The sequence below is a fragment of the Hydra viridissima genome, unplaced genomic scaffold, assembly GCF_058129835.1.
Source record: "Hydra viridissima isolate aposymbiotic clone 2 unplaced genomic scaffold, HvirCarnegie_v1 scaffold_5, whole genome shotgun sequence".
Classification (NCBI taxonomy): domain Eukaryota; kingdom Metazoa; phylum Cnidaria; class Hydrozoa; order Anthoathecata; family Hydridae; genus Hydra; species Hydra viridissima.
The window spans coordinates 10,951,702-10,970,009 of record NW_028324304.1 but is presented as its reverse complement, the minus strand read 5'-3'; the positions used below and the strand labels follow the sequence as shown (position 1 = coordinate 10,970,009).

Genomic DNA, 18,308 nt, shown 5'->3' with positions numbered 1-18,308 from the left:
CTGCGTTAAATACAATTACTTAGCGCTGTAACTATTTTACAAAAAAAAGTACAAACGAAAAACACAGGAACAAAAGATATAAGAAACTGTCTTGTTGAGAAATATTATAATAGCAAGATAATCAAGTTAAACGAAGAAAGACTATTTATCTTCTATGTGGGTTGTTTGTAAAAGGTTGCTTCAGCGACAAGAAAAGAAAGTTTACTGGGTTAACTTATATAAAAAGATTTCTCGTTTTCAAATAAGTTTCAAAATAGAGAAAACAAACCGTTGAGCTTCCTAAAACCTGCAAACCCCCGGAATTAGCAAACCGTCTAAGTGCTGAAACAACCTGGTTTCGGCAAAAGAAAAAAAGCAAACAAAAACAAACAAACGAAATGCGCGATGTGCACCACAACAAGTAGCACATCATTTTTCGACTACAAATAAAATTCAAAAAATAAAAATAAAGATAAAAAAATACTAAAAATTTCAATCTTTACCACGGAAATTTATATTGAAACGATGTAGAAAATATAAATATAATTAAATAAGTAATAAGTCGCAAAAAAATCAATAAATTCATTCGAAAAAAACAAAAAAAAAAAACAAAAAAAAAACAAAAAAAAAAAAAAACAAAAAAAATATGTAAAAACGAAGTGTATGACGTATGATAAAGCAAATATCGCAAACAATATTTGAAAAAATGTACTGCCTATGAACAAATGGTGGTGGTTGTGGTTGGGGCTCAACGACGAACGTTAAGTTAGGGTAACAAAAAAATATCTTTTAAAAAAGAAAGTTCTCAAAAAGAACCAGAATACCATTAAAAGAAAAATACGGGCAAGAGAAAATGTTAAAAAGGCAACACGATTTTCTCGGAATATTTCCCGATAAAAACATCTTCAAAATAATCGTTTTTAAATCTGCTCTTATTATAATAATTTTTTTTTTTTTGGACATCCTTTTCAAAATAGACGTGCATTTGATTTTAATATATTAAAAAATGGGCGTCATAAAACTATCTTATATATTACACAAAAAACCTTAATAATAAATTCTTTAAAATACTTTTATAATACTGTGTGGCAATTTGAAAACTGAAAAAGTTTCTTTTTAAATATATATTCATAAGTCTGTTTATTTTATCGATAATTTATATTATTTACCTGCTTTCTGTTCTTTTGTAAATTTAACTAAGAAACAGAAAATAGGTCGAGGGGGAAAATTTATAAAACAAAGAAAACCAAAAGTAAAAACTACCTAAAAAATTGTGGATTTCATAAGAATTCTTTGGCGATTGCAACTTGATGACGAGTCAAAAATTTTCAAGAGCTACAAATAAATAAAATATAAAATTAAAATTTTTTTTTTTTTGAAAGCAATGTTCAAAGGTATCCCAAGAACTTACCATTACCATAGTAATAACTTAATTGTAGAGTTATTGTAAAATATAGAGGATATACCCTTCAGTTGTCAGTTAATGATCATAGCATGCACTAATATATCCCCAACATTATATATATATATATATATATATATATATATATATATATATATATATATATATATATATATATATATATATATATATATATATATATATATATATATTAGGGATCGCTAGTCTACGGTATACTAAAAATTTAGTGTACAGTTTACCGTAAAGTATACCATAAAGTACAACGTAAACTAAACTTTTTATTTATTAATTTTTTTTTATTACTATTATTATTAATTTATTTCAGATCAGAGATATCCATGGAATAAACAATCTTAAATCTTAAAACGGTGAAGAGCAGCACAAACAATCTGGTATAAAAATATAACAACTTAACAAAATAAAGTTTTTATAAGTAAATCTAAGAAACAAAAATTGAATTTAAAAAAGTCAAATAATAGACATGGTCCAGTAATTTAATTCATTAAGAAAATATAATTATCAGATTATCAAGAAAGTCAAAAAATATTTCACAAATAAAAGTAAACAGGTGTACTATTCTGTATACTAACTCTTTATATACCAAGTATATGGTAAAGTATACTGTAATGTTAGTATACCGTATACTGTAACCGACGATCCCTAATATATATACAATGTAATCAATATGGTCAGTAAAACAGACATACTTATTAAAACATTTCTCAACATGTCCTCGGAATGCTTCCGTATCATGATAGCGTGCACTGCACTTGCCACAATTGAAGCTTCCTGGAACTCTCATGCCATTTTCAAGATTTTCTCTATCTTCTTTTACAATGTAATCTGATGGATTAGCTACAGGAGTTGCTGTGCGACTACCTGATATGTTATTCATGTCATCACTACAGGTAGACCATGAGTCAACACCTAATTCAATATGATTGAGAAACTTATTAAAAAAAGTAATTAAAAGGTTATAATAAAAAAGCAATTAAAAACTAAATAGGCAAATAACTAATTTGAACAAAAAAAAAAAAACAAACAAAAAAAAAACAAAAAAAAAACATAACATATCAATTAGAAAAAAAGCATGACATATCAAACAGAACACACATATCAATTATGATACCTGAAAAGTTTTTCATGGCATTTAGTCTGTCAGATTGTCCACCATATGGACTATTGTTTCGATCACTGTGACTTGAATACTGATTTTCATTTAATTGCCAGTTAGAGGAAGATGGCATTCTCACAGCATTATTATTCAAGCTTTCACCATTAAAAATAATTGGTAATGTAGGAGCATGCTGGGACCAAATGTTGTTCACATAACTGAACTCATTTGCCCCACCCTTTAAAATATGATTAGATATAGTCAATTAGAGGTTAAGTCAAGCCAAAATTGTGGCTGTTTATCTTGAAGTTAACTTGGTTAAATTTTTTAATAAGATCTGTTTTGTTCACAAAATTTTAAACTATAATATTCAGGAAAGAATTACCTGACCAACTTGTCGTGCTTGATTAGCAACAGTAGTTGGAGGAACCATCCATGGGTCATTGTTTTGTCCTAGTAATGGAGATCTTGGAGATCGATTCATTGCTGACATGGGAATAGGATTTCTAGTTTGTTGTGCTAATCCTTGTCTTTGTGACCATTGATCAAAGTCAGTTATATCACCAAAACTAAAAGAAAACTCAATAAAAGACCTCCCAAAAAAAGAAAAAATTTTGTACTTAAATTTTTCTGAAAGTAGAATCTGATTGCATTCAAACAAAGAGTGGTATATGCAGCAGCATTATACATGGATAAAAACTTTATGGTTATTTAGAATCCAACTTAAACAAACCTCTGAGGTCTTCTTGAGACTCCTCTACCATTACTAGGAAACCCATTCATACTTGATTGTCTTGTTAATGATGGATCATTTACTGGAGAACTTTGTCGCCCATTTAGAACAGGACTTGATGGGTCTTGGTTAATTACAGCAGAGTTTTTTAACAGATTTGTAGCTATATCTGTTCCCATACGAATCTTGGGATTGAAGTAAGCAGGGCTGCTAAGTTGACGAGCAAATTTATTTCCTCCCTAAAAGTAAATATTGCTTTAAACAAACAATATAACAAAAGAAAACTGTTTTTTAAGTTGCATTTTGATTGAGAGACCTTATTTTTTGTTTGTTTTGAAGTTAATGATTTTTTTTAGCTATAATAAAAAACCTATACAACATATAGTCATTTTAATGAACACTAATTTAAATAGCCTTTAACCTGAGAAGCGAATCTTAGTTCTATATTAAAACAAAACCAATTGAAAAATAAAACACTTAGTACCTTGATACCAACAAACTCAGAGTCAAGATCCCAACTATTGACTGCAGGATAGCTGGGTGGTTTGTAGCGTGTCACCTTAATAAATAAAATTACAGTAGAACTAAAAGAACTTAGGAAAGAGATTTTTCACTGATTTAAGTCAGTGCACTTTTGTCATAAGAAAAAAATTTTCACATGTTAAAGTTTCTTTAGAAATTTTTTGAGTAAACATTTGACAAATAAATCTGACAACTAACACAAATGAGTGAAATAATATTTGAAAATACCTGATGCCCCATTTGCAAGAACTCCTGGTTCTGTAAAATTCTTCTATCACCAGTATTCAGTCTCATGATATGTTCTTGGTATTTATATACCTGAAAACACCAAACAATAAGTTAATAAAGAATAGGAAGTTTATTATATTAGCCATAAGCAAATTTTTTTTTTGAAATATTTTCTGTTATAGAGCACATATTTTATTGTCCTGAACTTTATTCTTAGAAACACCATATTTTAAAGGTTGAATTTACTTTGATGAGATTTTTTTTTTTTTTTTTTTTTTTGCAGTTAAAGATTTTTTTCAACTATAATAAAAACTACAAACATTGTTTTGAATGATAAATTCTCTTTTCATTGTTTTTGCTTTTCCATATTATAAATTTCATTCATCTTAATGCTTAAAAACTACAAACCTGTTCTTGTAAAGATTGATTTCTACTTTGAAGAATTTCAAGATCTCTACGCATCTTTTCACGCTGAGCCTGTGCTCTCTCTCGATCTTTGCGTTCAGTTAAAACATCATCTTTAAACATTTCTGTCTGATAGTTTTAAAAATGATAAAAATGATAGACTTAAATTTAAAAAAAAAATAACACTGCTAAATTTAATGGATACCAATATTACACAAACATCAGATAAGAATTTAAATTGAAAACAAAAAAACCTAATTTATAAAGCAATATTAAATAAAATAGAGATTATTAATGATAAGTATTTCTTTTAGGTAAATTCTAAGACTTTCAATAACTCCTCAGTTTTAATTAACACTTGCCATAAAAATGTGAAAAGTTTATATGACCGAATGATAAAATAACTTTATGCAATAGAAAACAGGATGTGACCAATTTCAATGTATCATTTTAAGTAATATTAAAACCTAAATAATGCTTATGTGTTGGTTGTGGAAATTAAAACACTATATAGTTTTAATGAGATGTTGCACTTTAACCCCATTACATTAATTGTAAACCCATAACAGACATTGCTCTTTAACCTTATTACATTAATTGTGAACATCTCCAATTTTCTAATAAATTTTTGCTGGTATCTGAACTTTTCTAGATTGTTGCATGGATGACAGTTTGTACTTTTATTATTGAAAACAATGAAATACTATTTTAATTGTTTTGAGTTCTATAGCAATAAGTAATTCTGTGCCCAACAAAGATCATGTGTCACCCAACACCATTTATGGATATTCAAGATCAGTTGTGTGTTCAAAGGAATCACATTAAAAACCTAAAGATTGATGAAGAAGCAAATACCAAAAAGAACAAATGTAGAAAACAAGAAACCTGCTGCTGCAGCATAATAAGCTGTTCATGGTTAGGCAAACCATGATCTTGTATCATCTTCTTAAGTTTTCGAAATTGATCACACTCTTGTTCAAGTTCATTCTGTATACGACACAATTCTTCATTTTTCATCTACAATGATAAAAGCCATTCATATATTCAAGACTAAAAGTAAAAACCAAGTAAAAATAATCATAAGATGTAAATTAATTATGCTTTGTTATAATTTCAGGTTTTAGTCAAACAAAAATCTAATCAATGAGTGACCAACAAGAGTAAGCCTTCATAAGATTCAGTTTCCCATAAAAGTGCAAGAAGGTCTCACCTGATATGACTTACAGTTTTCTGAAAGTTTTTCAATTTTATGTTTGAGTTTGTTTTGCTCTACCAACAAGAGATATCTGTCTTGACGTTCACGATCCATTCCCTCTTTTTCTATTGCTATGTATCGCTCTATTTCAATTTTATGGGTTTGCTCATTTAGCTGAAGATTTTTGATAACTTCTTGCATACTGTCAACCTCTTTTTGAGAGGTAGTCTTTTCAAGCGTAAGCAGCTTTAACTGCTGCTCACTTTGTGCATTAGTTTTCTCCATCTCTTTAATTTTCTATATAACAAGTTTCAGAAGCCTTTAACAATTTAAAAACTTAGCAAGCAATAATATGACCAGGCCCATCAAGAAGTGAGGTTAGGGTTGCAGAAAATTTACCAAGGGTTTCACACTGGGTAAGAGCCCACCGAATTGAGTGGCAAAAAATTTTTTATTGACTACTATGTGTTTTTTTGTTTATAAATAAATTCATATAAACTTTTTTTTTTTAAAAAAAAAAAAAAAAAAAAAAAAAAAGAAAACATAAATTTTTCTCAGTCACATACGTAAAAATTTTTTAAGAGGAGTAGCATACTGAAAAACTAATCCCCTTCCTTTGTAACAGTACCTGGACTTCAGAGGCCAACCACAGTAAGTTAGCCCTGATATCACTCATCCTCTTGATGAGCTTGAATAAAAGATACAGTAATGATTTTCATTAGTAAAATCATTAAAATAAACAAAAATAATTTACATAAAATTCTTACTTCTTTCAGCTTTTCAACTTGCTCACTTAATTTCTCCATTTTATCTATTTTTTCATTTGTTACTGTTTCTTTACTTCGACTTTTAATCGAGGCTTCAAGATTTGCTTTGTAATCAATTTTTTCCTTTAAGAATTTTGTTTCTTGCTGTTGTGAAGAAAGCTTAAATTCATGTTCTTCCTTAAGTTTGTCAGCTTCTTGTTTCAACTTTTTCACTGAGCTTTCTAAATTACATATAGTTATGTCTTTTTCTTGAAGGCTACACTCTAGTTGAATTAGCTTAAGAACAAGATGTACTGGCTCTGGAAGGCCAGTCAAATCTAAAATTAAATTGAAGAGGATTAGAATTGACACTAGAAAATAAAAATCATGATTTTTTTAAACTATAACTAAAGTATTTGCATTAGATTAGTATGTTTTCTTATGGTAAACTGTTTATAAAATGCACTATGCTAGCCATCTAACCTACATATTTCTAAAAACATATACCTTCTGTTTGAGCAACCAGCTTAGTGATTATTGATTTCATTTCAAACAATTCTTCTTTTAGACTTGAAGAATCATTTGTCTGAGTCAAGAAAATAAAAAAATCTTATAGAATGATAATAAATTATTTTAACTCTATAGAAAACATTATTTTATAACTTGTGTTAAACATAAAAAAGAACTTTTCAGTTTAGATAAACATGTTTTCAATATTGAAAAAAATCTGCAATCAAGAAAAAAATCTGCGAGTTATCTTTAAACTGGGTTAAACTTTGTTCTAAAAATCACTATTAACATGAGAATTAATTTTAAACATAAAAAAGTGGTAAAACTAATTAGTTTTAAACAAGTAATTAAAAGTTCTTAAACCTAATTTCTTAGGATTACTATTATAATACAAAGATCTCCTATATCTAAAAGAGCTTAACAATGGAGAACAACAATTGTATTCTTATGTTCTTACAAAGCCTACTAAATTACTTTGCAAGTTATCATGGATGAGAAATAATATAAAAATTTGTTTTTGAAAAAAAATCTTTTTAAGAAATTCATAGAATTTAATTTCAACATAATTAATATTTGATATAATGAAAAAAAAAGTGAAATATCCACTACATAAGTAAATATATATCTATGTATGTATGTATGTATGTGTGTATATATATATATATATATATATATATATATATATATATATATATATATATATATATATATATATATATATTTATATATGTATACCATTCTGCTGTCATATTCTTGTCCACTTTCTGATAAATTTTCATTTTGAATAAGATTTGATGATTGCATTAAATGTTGATTTCTTGAAGGAGAACCTCCTAATGACATTGATGAGAAGTTTGATATCATATTTTGGTTTGACGGGTAGTTACCATTACTTGTGAAGTTTTGATTTGTATTTGCCATTGAAAACTTTCCATTATGAGACTTGCTGGATGTTAAGCTTGAGTTGCTTGTGTGATTTTCATTTATATAATGAGCAATATCATTTGAAACATTTTGGTTTTGATCGAGTATTGGTGATGAACTTGAGCTGCTCTGCTGCTGGTAAATGTTCCTTTTACTTTCGTTTTCCCACATCTTATTTCTAATTTCTATTTCCAGGCTCAGTTTGTTAAAGTCTGCATAATCGATATGCTCCATTGGCAAGTTCCAATCAATAACTTCCCGAAGGGAATCATTTTGGGAATCTAAACGATGTGCCATTATTGCGTTTGCCATGTTAAGTTTGGGTAACGTGTGAAAAATAAACTATTTTCAAATAAAGCCGAAACTAAACATTGATGAACTTATTTTTATAAAACAACAAAATCATTGTTAATTTTCGAAAACGTCTTTCTTAGTTCTTGTAGAACTATTTCAGTAGACTTTTCAAAGCCTTTTTTTTGAAAAATTTCAACTGTCGATCAGTTTAATATATTACTTAACTTGCGTGTGTGCAAAGCTTGAGTAATCTTCATCGTAGCCAGATAATAGGAATGCTCAAAGTATGAAAAACATCGAAAATAACCGTTATTTGATCAAGCAGAAAGAACAAAGAAAACGCAACCAATTCATGACCTACTTAAACCGATGCTTTGTTTCTCTGTTTACGTTTTTCTCGCTTTGACTTTGAACAAATAGTGAACTTCACAATAGTTACTCAGTTGAGGAATTGTATTTAGTCACGTGGTTGTCTAATTTAAATGGACGGTTTTTACATAACAAAGTTTTGTAAACAAATAACACTTTTTTGACTTGTGAATATATTTTCCCATAAAATTAACAACCCCAAAAATCAACCGTAAATGGCACCACATGATAATCATAAATATGATATAACTATAAAAAATATTTATTCTTATATCATTTTTACTATAACCTGAAAGTAAATAAAGATTATAGTGTCAAGTTATTGCACTGGTTGCTAATAAACAAATATGGAGGATGGTAAGGTGACAGTTTCAGACAATATCGTTTTGAAGTTTGAAAAATACGAAGATTTCCTAGACAGTCAAATAACACCATTAGATTTGTATTATCTAGAGGTAAAGAATCATGAAGTGTGAACTCTATTTTATCTGAGCTGTATACATATAATGTAAATTATGCAATCTCTTCTATCTAATTAACGAGATATGCAACGATTTATATATATATATATATATATATATATATATATATATATATATATATATATAGGATGAAGAATTAGCAAGGCAGCTTGTTGAACTTGGTTATCGTGGTAGTGGTGAGGTATATGTTTTCATCTCTCAATTTTTTTATTTCCTTATAAATGTCATGTATTTTTAATTCTTTATATTATTGCTTAGAATGGTAGACTTAAATTTTATGTATATATACATATATATATATATATATATATATATATATATATATATATATATATATATATATATATATATATATATATATATATATATATATATATATATATATATGTATGTAAGTATGTATGTATGTATGTATGTATGTATGTATGTATGTATGTATGTATGTATGTATGTATGTATGTATGTATGTATGTATGTATGTATGTATGTATGTATGCATTCATGCATGTATGATCACTGTAATAGAAAGGATTATCTTTTAAGTAGGTGGCAACTTGCAATTTAAAGCAATTGTTTAAAAATTTTGTATCAGGTTTTAAAGAGAGAAGAATTTATTGCTCGAAAACAAGCAGCTGAAGCCAGTCTTTTATCTAAACGTAACACTCAGAAGTATAAAGTATTTTATTTTGGTAAAGCTTACTTTAAAACAAAAAGTAAAATAGGTTCTTAAAGCTGCAACAGGCAAAGCATAATTTTTTAGTTAAGATTTTTTGTTTTTAAAGAGGGTTGTATTAGGAGTGTTGGGAATGGTTTAAATTATTTATTTAAAACTGAAAAATTTAAAACCATGGATTGAATCTTTTTTTAAAGATTTTGTAAAGTAATTTAGATTTAATCATTGAACTGTTTGATTGAAGTTTGTTTATCATAATTTAAAAATAAACCATAAATTTTAATAAAAAATTAAACTTGTAGAGTGTTTATTTTTTATTTATTTAGGATTTATGTAGGTTTATTTTAGCCTTAAAGAGAATAAATTGTGAAATAACTCTTTTAACAACTACTCATGTTTAAGTTGAAAGCATTTTCACTGTATTTAGTTTATAAAATGTTCATTTAATATAAAAGAATTTCGTTCATTTTCTTATGACTTGAATTTAGTTTTGGTTAACTAGTACTTTGTGCCAGTACTGATATTAATGTGCATAATATCTTTTCAGCTTTTTATATCCTGTAAATAATGATTAAAAGTAATATTCATTTAAGTTTTTTTAGATTTTATCTCTTAATCTGTTTATTATTGTTTTCTTTTTGATAATTTTTCTTTAGAGTTTTAGCAAGTGTTGGTAAGACAATTGTTGATCCACTTTTAAGTGCACTAGCAGCAAGAGAAGAAGCCAATAGAAGTGGAAAGCTAACTGTAAGTTTTTAGGAGTAATTCTCTAATGTGTATTTTTGATTTTTTTACGCCTTTAAAATTTTGTGTTGAGACCACTTACTTTAATCGAAAAAAAATTGTTATTTTATTTTCATTTGATTTTAGACAATTGTTTTTATTAGAGACAGAAATTCTAGTGGTCAAGTAAGCATTGTGTTTTAAATTTGTCTATATATATATATATATATATATATATATATATATATATATATATATATATATATATATATATATATATATATATATATATATATATATATATATATATATATATATATATATATATATATATAAAATTTAAATTATACTTTATAACTTTTTTAACCTTTTTTCAAATATTCATGCAACAGTATTTTTTTGGTAAGACTATTATTGAAGTAAGAGACTATTTGATGATTTAGCCATGATTTAAAAGTATTTTATGTTACCAGTGGACCAATTGTTTAACAAAGTTTTACTTATTTGGCATCACTTCATAAACAAGTCATTTTAATATTTTGAATTTCAATGCTTTCTTTCAAAACTTAATTATTTACTTGAAATACATTTATTATGTGTCTGAATGTCTTTTTAATTAATTTTACAGGAGATATCCGGATATATAGATTATTCAGACAGATTGAAGGTAAAGCATATTTGTTTGGCAAGCACACAATCTCTTTTATTTTACTTCCTCATAATAAAGTACATAACTTTTTTTTACAGAATGAAGATTTTGAATTGTATTTTTCTGAAAAAAAGCGATTTCTACCGCGGCCTTCTGATTTAAGGTAATTAATTAAACGTTTATGTAGTTAATTTTTTACTTATGTAAAAGTGTAATGAACAACCTGATGTTATTGTAAATTTTTTGAAAATAAGTTTTGTTTATTAAATGATCTGTTCATTAATTAGTTTTTATAATTGGGATACACACATCTGTACATCTCGTTCCTCAGCAAACTATCAGGTATAGTGTTTCCTGTTTATGTAAATAGACTATTTTTCATAGAAAATGATTTTTCTAATAATTTTTTTTTTTTAATCTAATATGAGTTTTAGTGATTTTTTTACATAGTTGTGAATTTTTAAAACAACATAATTATGCGAGATGATTTTGTTGTGCAGGTGATCGCAGAAAATATGAAGGGGTTGTTGTTTAAAAATAAAAAGGACAGAAAAATTTTAAACGTTGATCCAAAGGCAAGTTTTTAAAATTAACTTTCTTTAAAATTAACTTTCTTTAAAATTTTTTAATTCTTTCATCATAAATCCGGAACAAATTAACCAACTAATTTTGTTTCCCGTTACATTTTAAAGGCAATTTCTCCTGGTGATAACTCCGCGAGAGTTCCTATTACATCTCCAAATTACATACAAGTTGTACTATACGACCATGTGACAAGAAGGAAAACATGATTTTTTTCGATATTCATGTTTTCTCCTTAAAAAGCTTTTAAAAAGGTTTTAAATATGAATACATTTTTAAGTGGCATAGAAACAGATTGGATAGTTTAGGGAGATTTTCAGTATTTTCTATAAATTGTTATACATTTTTACTTATATATTTAAAGATATTTTCAAATGCGTGCTCTATACAATTATAGCAAATCAACTTTATTAAATTTAGAAAACTTTGTTTGAAATCTGAAAGCAAGGATTCTAACATTTTTCACCGAAGCCTTTTAACACCTTAAAACAAGTCTGTGTATTAAAGTTTTATTTTCGTTTTTTGCTAAAATAACGCAAATTAAGAAATTAAGTTGAAAACTTAATTAAGATGTTCTTAACGTTTCTCATTTTGTCTTAGCAATTTTTACTAAAAAAACTGCTAAAAAATTATCATGATTTTAATTTTGGTCAGCTTGACGGAGTCTTATACAGACTTTCCCTAGATGAATAAATTAAGTCTTACAAAATGACAGGTACGGAGAGTTGTTATTTCCTTTTACCGCAGCATAAATAATGGAAAAGCAGTAGAAAGAAGCTTATTACCGCCGTAAAATATCTTTTTTGATGCTCCAAGCATCGAAAAACTCATTCGGATAATGAAAATCTCAAAATTAAAAAAAAAAAAAAAAAATAGTAATAAAAATAAATATTATAAAAAAGCTAAAGTAATATTTCAAAATTGAAATGTTTTTTCTTGCTCGAGTTTTTACTATAAAATGAACAGAGGAAGAAAAAGATTGTCGTAACTTTATATTTATAGTATGTTTGAAGACGGCATCATAAGCGCAATGACAAATATTCATAATTCACCTTGGCAGACAAACTTTATTAATTTATTTCTCGCAATCACATGCATTTAGTTTGTAATTTAATAATGTTCTTTAATGGGAATAATCTACTCTTGATGTCTCCTATGATGATTCCAAAACAAAGCTTTTTCCAAAAAATTTTTGTTTGAGAAAAGTCTCACTTTCAATAAAGATTTTGTAAGTATTTTGAAATATTTGCTCAGCTAAAATTCGCCGCTTAGGTTTGCTTCGAGTTTAAATGTTGATAAATCTCTTGGTTTGGTATCGAATTAACAATTTTCCTTCGTGAGATTTTTTAATTTATGCTCGCGCAATCCTGATAAGCGTTATGAAGTGACTGCAACTGAAGTGGCATATCTATTTCAAGGTCCTAATCAACGATACCCCCTCCCACCCCAATACAAATTATATTGTTAAAAAAGGTGTTTAAAAAACGTAATTCGTTTCGAAAGTTTTTTAAAATGTAAGTTGATAAAAAATCGCTATTTTTACTGTTTAAGAAGTTTTACTATGAAGTTGTTGCAAAAATCTCGTAAAGATTAAGTGACCATGCCTAACTACACTAATTTAGGGGATCTCTTAGGGATAATTGATCGTACATTTTAAAAATAAACTATAGAACGATGGAAACCATTCTACTGAAAATGATTTTGACAGCGTTATTTAAGGTATTTCAAATGGCTCGCAAAGATAATTTCATTCGAAAATTCGTTAATCAGGTCTTATCTCTCTTCCAAATGCGCGTCATAGATTTTGAACGCAGAAATTTCTCTTAAATATTTCTCTCCTTTAAGGGATCATCAAATACGTTCCTAAAACTGATTCGCATTTATAGTTTCTGGAAACTTATTCGAAAAATTAAACAAAACATTGCATTTAATTGCAAGCATAAATAGTGTTAATATCACTTATCACTGATGATGTTAGAAGGTGCTTTTGTATAATTTGTTTTTTTAAGATTCTTACGCGTTCTGCAATGATCTTTTTGCAGCTTAAATCTCAGTTTTGTTAAAAAATATTGAAAGAAATATTTATTTGAGCTTCACTCATTCGCAAGGAATGTACAAGAGAATGTCGCCGGTCAGCTACTTAATACTATCAGCAAATATTATACATAAAATATAAAACATTAGCATGGAATATTTTTTTAATGCTGTGGCTTTATTTATATTTATGTTACTGTCGCCGCCCTTTTAGCGATTTTGTATATTTTGATAAAATAATCTGATATTTCAGTTTGCTTACAGTAAAGTCAATGAAGTTGTAAATAAATTAAGCAAAATATATAAAGTAAAAAATTTGAAACAATGAATGATTACTTTTCCTTACAGGCAGGAGGAGAAGGGGGGGGGGGGAGGATATAGGGCATGGAATTTTTAAATTTTTTCATTATTAAAATCCCAGTTTTTAACATTTTTATTACCGGTAAATCCGGCTAAACAAACCTTTTTTTAAAGGAATAAAAATATGCTTGAAATATCACGAGGTTAGAAATTATTTTGTTCTATCTCCAAGTTTAAACGTTGGGAGAAAGTTTTTGATTTTTTCTAAAAGTAAAAATTGTTTAAAGTTTTAGCTTTTATTTTACAAAAAATAATAACTTATGCTTTAAACAATTTATGTTTAACCCTTAATGACCCCAGGTATCAGATCTGATACACAAATTTTAAACCACTGTATTTTTTAAATGGAAGCTTGTTTTTATCTGAAAACACCCATTGTTACAAATTTGAGAAGTGAGTTTTCGATTTTGTACAATTAGTACTTTTCATCCGGGTAGATTTTTCAGTTTATAAACATTTGAAAACGGCATTTGCGAGGAGTGGTTCACGTGGTGTTTACCAAGTGTTGTTTTTACTTCTATTTCATATTGGTTTTATAAATTTTTGTGCTGTTTTTTACTTTTTTTTTTTAGAATCAAGGAGCAGGAAAACTTTATAAACTATTTCATGCCTTTTGGTTATCAAATATGCATAACATTTGCTAATTGCATTTGTATGTATCAAATTTGATACAATTGCCGTTTAAGTATGAAAGCTTTTTCAAAAAAGTTCAAGTTTTTATTTTTATTCATTTAAACAAATATAGAAAAAAGTTTTATTGTATATTTGTTTAGATGAATGAAAATAAAAAGATAACTGTCTCTGATATTTTAAACTATGTACTTGATGGAGAAAGTGATTTTGGGGAGAGTGATGAAAGTGACAATGAGTTTGATTTGGGAAATGATGAAGCCAATACTAATATTGAAGAAGTAAGTGAGAATGAATATGATTCAACAAGTGGTGATGAGCCATTAGCATGTATAGCATCAAGACCAGATGAGAATGCTAATGAGACACCTATTAACAAAAATAATACTACACCAACTACTTTTATATGGAGAAGTAAGAACTTTGAACCCCTAGATGACGTTAACTTCAAGGAGCCTGGACACCAACACTAGATATGGAAAAAACACCCATTCAATATTTTAAATTGTTTGTTAGTGATGAGATGCTGAAAAACACCACAGAGCAAACAAATATTTATATTTTGCAATCAAAAGGTACAGAAAAAAGCATACTAAGAAAGGATACTGAGAAGTTTATTGGTGTATTTCTCAGGATGGGTTTGGTAAGGCTCCCAAGTCGAAGATCATATTGGGAAACATTTATGACCTATGACGGGGTTTCTTCAGTTATGGGAAGGAACAAATTTGAAAAGATTCTTTGGAATATTCATTTTGTAAACAGTTTAGAAATAGCCGAGGAAGAAAAAGCAAATGACCGCATATGAAAGTTACAAACATGGGTGAAAGAGCTTCGCCAAAACTTTCTGAGAGTTTCACCAGAAGAGTTTCACGCTGTTGATGAGATAATGGTTCCTTTTAAAGGGAAGTCCCTAATGTGTCAGTACTTGCCTAAAAAGTCACATAAGTGGGGGTTCAAGCTTTGGGGTCGAAGTGGCATTTCAGGCTTTTTGTATGACTTTGATATTAATCAAGGGAAGTTAAAAAGCATTTCTGATACAAGTTTAGCTGTCAGTGCAGATGTAGTACTCAATTTGACTTCTTCACTGCCTGATAAACACAACTTCAATGACGTTTGAATAGTTTGATAGTGGAATTGAGGAAGCGTAACATTTATTTTGTAGGAACAATTAAAGGTTCACGAATAAAGAAGACACTTCTTCATTCGTGAACCTCTAACTGTTGAGTGTAATTATTTATCTTTATTCCTTAAATTCCCTGGCCCTATAATTTGAGTATCTACAATCATTTGAAATCTGTTTCAACTTAGGACGTTAAATAGGCTAGAACACTTAAGACAAAGTCAAAAAAATTAAAGTTGTTTAAAATATTAGTACAATTATGCCCGTTGTATCAGATTTGATACATTTCAAAAAAGTGCATTGACGTCATTTTTATGACAAGGAAAATTTTTCCCATTTTTCTATAGCAAGTAGGATTATTTGTACCTAAAATCAGAATTTTTTGAGCATTTTATGCTGCTTTGGGCATTTAAGGGTTAAGCAAATTATTTTAAAAAAATTTATAATATAATGCGTATTTCAAAAGTTATTATTACTAAAATTAATAACTCATTTTCTTCCAACTTTTAAAATTGGAGATAGAACAAAATAATTCTAACCTCGCGATATAGCAAACCGACTTATATCTAACACAGATATCAATCATAAAACATCAATCTCATATTAAGAGCAAAACAGTTCTTGAAATATATCTTCTTTCAAGCATCACAGTTAAATGACACAATAAAAAACTCAAACTTAGTAGCAAAATTTAAATTCGATATAGGTTGAGTTATATAGTATTTGGTCGGAGAAAAAATTCTGTCGCACTTGCGTCATAAGGGGGGGGGGGGGGTGAAATATGTTAAAAATACCGACTCAAAAATCCTATCCTAAAAATAGATATCGCCACTGTAGAAGGTAATTATATCGCAAGTATCGTATATAAGCAGATTTTAAAAATACTCAAAAAACTTGTTGTTTTTAAATTCTATAAAAATCATATTGAAAAATAATCCATGAAATTTACCGACTATAACTTTTTTTCAAAAAAATACCGACTTTAAGTTTGATTTTACAATTGCTAGGGGGGTGTAACACCCCCCACACACCCCCGTAAAATCGCCCCGGGATACTAAGTAAAAAATAATCAATAAAAAAATATCCGAAAATATTAAATTGACGATTTATATTCCTATCGTTGTCACATTTCTGAAATTGTTATTCATAAAGACAGGTCTTATAAATGCTGAGAATTAATTCAATCCATTTTAGCTTAAATATGCATTTAAAACAAACAAACAAAAAAAAGGAATGAAAATTATTTGTAAGTCCTCTAAAACAAAAAATAACGATAATATTCTATAAAATTAGTTTACGCGGTATACAAATCTTATAATTCGAGTGTAAAGATTTTATGTACAACAAACGATAAGTTTTCTAGATCTTTAACTGTAAATTATTTTTTTTAAAGGGAAATTATAACTAATAAGAGTGACGTCCTCTTGGAAAAAAGCGATTGTTTGCTTTTAGATATGTTTTACAATTATAATAACAATAGCATGATAGTTGTAGGAGCAATTATAATAACAATAGCATGATAGTTGTAGGAGCAATTATAATAACAATAGCATGATAGTTGTAGGAGCAATAAACTTTACGTCGTGGAGATAATTTTAATTTTGATGAATTAGAATTTTAAGAAGAGCGTTTAATCTTTTAGTATTACAACTTTTCTGATGACCTTGTGATGCTCTCTTTTTGTTAATACTAATTTTCTTTTTTTCTTTTTTTTTTTCTTTGAAATGGTTTCTGTGTCGTACTTGCGCAACTGTGAAAATATAACAGTCGGATAATCAATGTCAATGCCTTTCATGGTTGTAACTTATGCTCAAAATAATAAATCTCTCAGAGGTTTATCATTTTGAGTCCGATTTTTCTTCAAAGATTTAAAATTCGCTTCTGCTCCTTTAGTTGAGGCTAACAATTACGATAGAGAAATGTTGTCAGCCGATGCACAGTGCTCCACACCAATACTAATAATATAAAAACTAACTCAGTTTGCTCTTTAAAAATTTCCTTAAACCAACAGAAATGAAATATATGAAGAACGAATCATAATTTATAGAGTGATAAAAATAGCACATGAAGTAAATGAAATAATTTTGAAGGTTCTTAAGGATGGAAGTTAAAAAGGCCGAAAAAAAATTCGTGAAAAATCAATATAAACATTTTAAAATACTTGGAAATCAAATCTCAGCCCTGGGTTTTTCGTGAAAGGTGCTACTAGCAGCAGCAGTTTGAATAGAAGGATGTTTGTTGACAATGATGTCATAAAATTGTAGTTAAATATTTTTATACGACACCGTAGGTATACATTCCATTACATGATTTTGATAGTGTTCTTTTTTTTTTTTTTTTGATAATTATTGTTGTAGACGAAAAATTTCCTTAGAAAAACTACTTACAACTTATTAATAAAAAACTTCAAGATTAATATTTTTGATAAGACTTACAAAACAAACAATTTGATATTTCTTATCTTGTATTATTATTATTATTATTTTTATTAAAACGAAGGCAGAAATTTGCTTACACATTTAAGAAAGTTTTTAGCCTTGCAAATTATTTTATGACGCCTCTAAATTCCACTTTGGGATAGAGTGAGCAACTGAATTCAACCTTTTTTAGCTA

At 27.8% G+C, this 18,308-nt stretch overlaps 2 protein-coding genes across 2 annotated transcripts; one reads left to right on the top strand and one right to left on the bottom strand.

Annotated features, from left to right (window-relative positions):
• Window positions 1-923: 923 nt before the first annotated feature.
• On the bottom strand, window positions 924-8,494 carry LOC145188731 (uncharacterized). Its single transcript, XM_080065206.2, has 13 exons — window positions 7,591-8,494; window positions 6,853-6,931; window positions 6,367-6,683; window positions 5,615-5,896; window positions 5,290-5,421; window positions 4,408-4,533; window positions 4,000-4,089; window positions 3,734-3,808; window positions 3,250-3,488; window positions 2,902-3,085; window positions 2,532-2,754; window positions 2,110-2,329; window positions 924-1,314 (listed from the first exon to the last, which is right to left on the bottom strand). Exons 1-13 carry the CDS (start codon window positions 8,089-8,091, stop codon window positions 1,308-1,310), a joined length of 2,475 nt encoding a protein of 824 aa, XP_079921332.2. The 5' UTR covers window positions 8,092-8,494; the 3' UTR covers window positions 924-1,307.
• Window positions 8,465-11,942, top strand: LOC149888628 (cilia- and flagella-associated protein 299-like). Its single transcript, XM_090087291.1, has 10 exons — window positions 8,465-8,897; window positions 9,052-9,105; window positions 9,517-9,593; window positions 10,254-10,344; window positions 10,468-10,506; window positions 10,949-10,987; window positions 11,068-11,132; window positions 11,257-11,311; window positions 11,470-11,544; window positions 11,662-11,942. Exons 1-10 carry the CDS (start codon window positions 8,790-8,792, stop codon window positions 11,758-11,760), a joined length of 702 nt encoding a protein of 233 aa, XP_089943417.1. The 5' UTR covers window positions 8,465-8,789; the 3' UTR covers window positions 11,761-11,942.
• The last annotated feature ends 6,366 nt before the right edge of the window (window positions 11,943-18,308 follow it).

Excerpts from the sequence above, each read along its gene's own strand:
- LOC145188731 (XM_080065206.2), bottom strand. The coding sequence starts at position 8,091 with ATGGCAAACGCAATAATGGCACATCGTTTAGATTCCCAAAATGATTCC. Across the intron at positions 6,932-7,590 it reads AAGAATATGACAGCAGAATG|ACAAATGATTCTTCAAGTCT; the intron begins GTATACATATAT and ends TTCTTGACTCAG. Across the intron at positions 2,755-2,901 it reads AAGCACGACAAGTTGGTCAG|GGTGGGGCAAATGAGTTCAG; the intron begins GTAATTCTTTCC and ends CATATTTTAAAG.
- LOC149888628 (XM_090087291.1), top strand. The coding sequence starts at position 8,790 with ATGGAGGATGGTAAGGTGACAGTTTCAGACAATATCGTTTTGAAGTTT. Across the intron at positions 9,594-10,253 it reads TCTAAACGTAACACTCAGAA|AGTTTTAGCAAGTGTTGGTA; the intron begins GTATAAAGTATT and ends ATTTTTCTTTAG. Across the intron at positions 10,345-10,467 it reads ATAGAAGTGGAAAGCTAACT|ACAATTGTTTTTATTAGAGA; the intron begins GTAAGTTTTTAG and ends ATTTGATTTTAG.